The 1,744-nt window shown below is 56.5% G+C and overlaps 1 protein-coding gene across 1 annotated transcript; it reads right to left on the bottom strand.

Moving 5' to 3' along the window:
• Positions 1-5: 5 nt before the first annotated feature.
• Positions 6-1,685, bottom strand: LOC120860064 (GTPase IMAP family member 1-like; the record flags this gene model as incomplete). The annotated part of the gene is made up of 2 exons (XM_040235905.1): positions 6-461; positions 1,482-1,685. Coding segments are annotated over 2 exons (660 nt in total), but the record flags the coding sequence as incomplete, so codon positions are not given.
• Positions 1,686-1,744: the final 59 nt, after the last annotated feature.

Genomic DNA, 1,744 nt, shown 5'->3' with positions numbered 1-1,744 from the left:
TCCTCCACCAGCCCCATCAGCTCCCCGACCTGCGCCTCCCGCTCCCCGTCGGCCGCTCGGTTGTCGAAGGCACAGCAGCGGCCCCTGCACTCGGCCACCAGCTCCCGGAGCGCGCGGTTGTCGGTGTCGCGCACGTACTGCTGCAGCGAGCCCCCCGCCAGGTCCTCCCTGCGGGTGAAGACCACGACGGTGCGCGCCGCGATGCCCGCCCCGAAAAGCGCCTTCACCCCGCGCCAGGCCCGCAGGTCCTGGGCGGTGAAGCGGCCGAGCTGGGTCACCAGGAGCACGGCGTGGGGCCCCGGGGCCGAGAGCAGGTAGCAGCGGCCTCTCTCCTCGAAGCCCGGGTCTGCCTGGGCGACCTCGGGGCTGAAGAGGTCGGGGGTGTCGAGGACTTCCACGTCCCACGAGGCCCAGCGGCAGCTCCCCGTGGCGCAGCACCTGATCCCGGGTCTCCTGGACGCCTTGCGAGCAAAGGAGAACAGAGCGCTTCCACAGTTGTTTGGGACCAAATCTTTACTGGTTTCCCTTGTGGCTCAGCTGGTAAAGAATCTTCCTGCAGTGCGGGAGACCTGGGTTGGATCTCTGGGTTGGGAAGATCCCCTGGAGAAGGGAAAGGCTACCCACTCTAGTATTCTGGCCTGGGGAATTCCATGGACTGTATAGTCTCTGGGGTTGCAAACAGTTGGACAAGACTGAGTGACTTTCAGTGTCACCTGGAATTAAACATTAACATGTATGACTGTGACTTCTCTTTCCTTGATGATAATAAAAATCTCCAAGGATCACTGAAGGGAGATAACTACCTGTAAGAACTAGAAAATATTAAGAAGAGTCTGTGTAGGCTATGGTCTGAATGTTTGTGTCCGCCCCCTCCCCCCTCAACATTTACAGGTTGAAAACCTAGTCTGGAGAGGAGGGTTTTAGGAGGTGGTGTTATTGGGAGGGTCTTAGGTCAGGAGGGTAGATTCCTCATGATTGGAATTAGTGCCTTGTTCTAAATGAGTGTGAGGGCACAGTCAGAAGTTGGCATTCTGCAGTCTCAGAGAGGACTCTCCCCCAAACCCGACCATGATCGTGGACTTCCAGCGTCCAGAACTGTGAGGAATAAATGTCTGTTGTTTTTAAGCGACCCAGACTCTCTCTCTCTGTTTAAAATAGCAGTCCAAAGAGAGGAAGGCAGTGTCTAAACAAACCAGCAAACAGACACACACAAGCTCAAAATAAAGAGTGGGTTTTCCCTTTGCTATGAATCCATTTTCTACTGAAAACTGCCAGTCATTTTACGATTTCTCACAGACCACCAATACATCAAGATAACTAAACACATTTTTAAGGATGTTTTAAAGTGGCACAACTTTATTTAAACTATGTGCTGGAGTAAACATGAAATTTCTGAAAACTCTGATTCCTTTGAAATCCCCCTTCAGATCCAAGTGTCCAGGTCCTTTCTTGCCAGGTGACCTGCAAGACTGAGGTCACACCGTCACCGCCTCGGGCCGGCGCCTGCAGAGCAGGTACAGCAGGAACAGGGTACCCAGCAGGGCGGCCAGGCCCAGCTTATACCGGATTCCCGGCGCTGGCTTGGGCCACCTCCACAGCCCGGCCAGCGGCCACGTTGGCGCGCGGGCGGCCAGTCGCTCGGCGACCCTGTGCAGCCTCTCCTCGGGGCTCAGCCCGCCCAGGGTCTGCGCCAGGCAGTACACGTCGTTGGTGTAGGGGGCGCCGCCGTGGTCCCTCACCAGCT

The sequence above is a fragment of the Oryx dammah genome, unplaced genomic scaffold (genome assembly GCF_014754425.2).
Source record: "Oryx dammah isolate SB20612 unplaced genomic scaffold, SCBI_Odam_1.1 HiC_scaffold_7112, whole genome shotgun sequence".
NCBI lineage: Eukaryota > Metazoa > Chordata > Mammalia > Artiodactyla > Bovidae > Oryx > Oryx dammah.
This window is presented reverse-complemented; position numbering and strand designations above follow the sequence as displayed.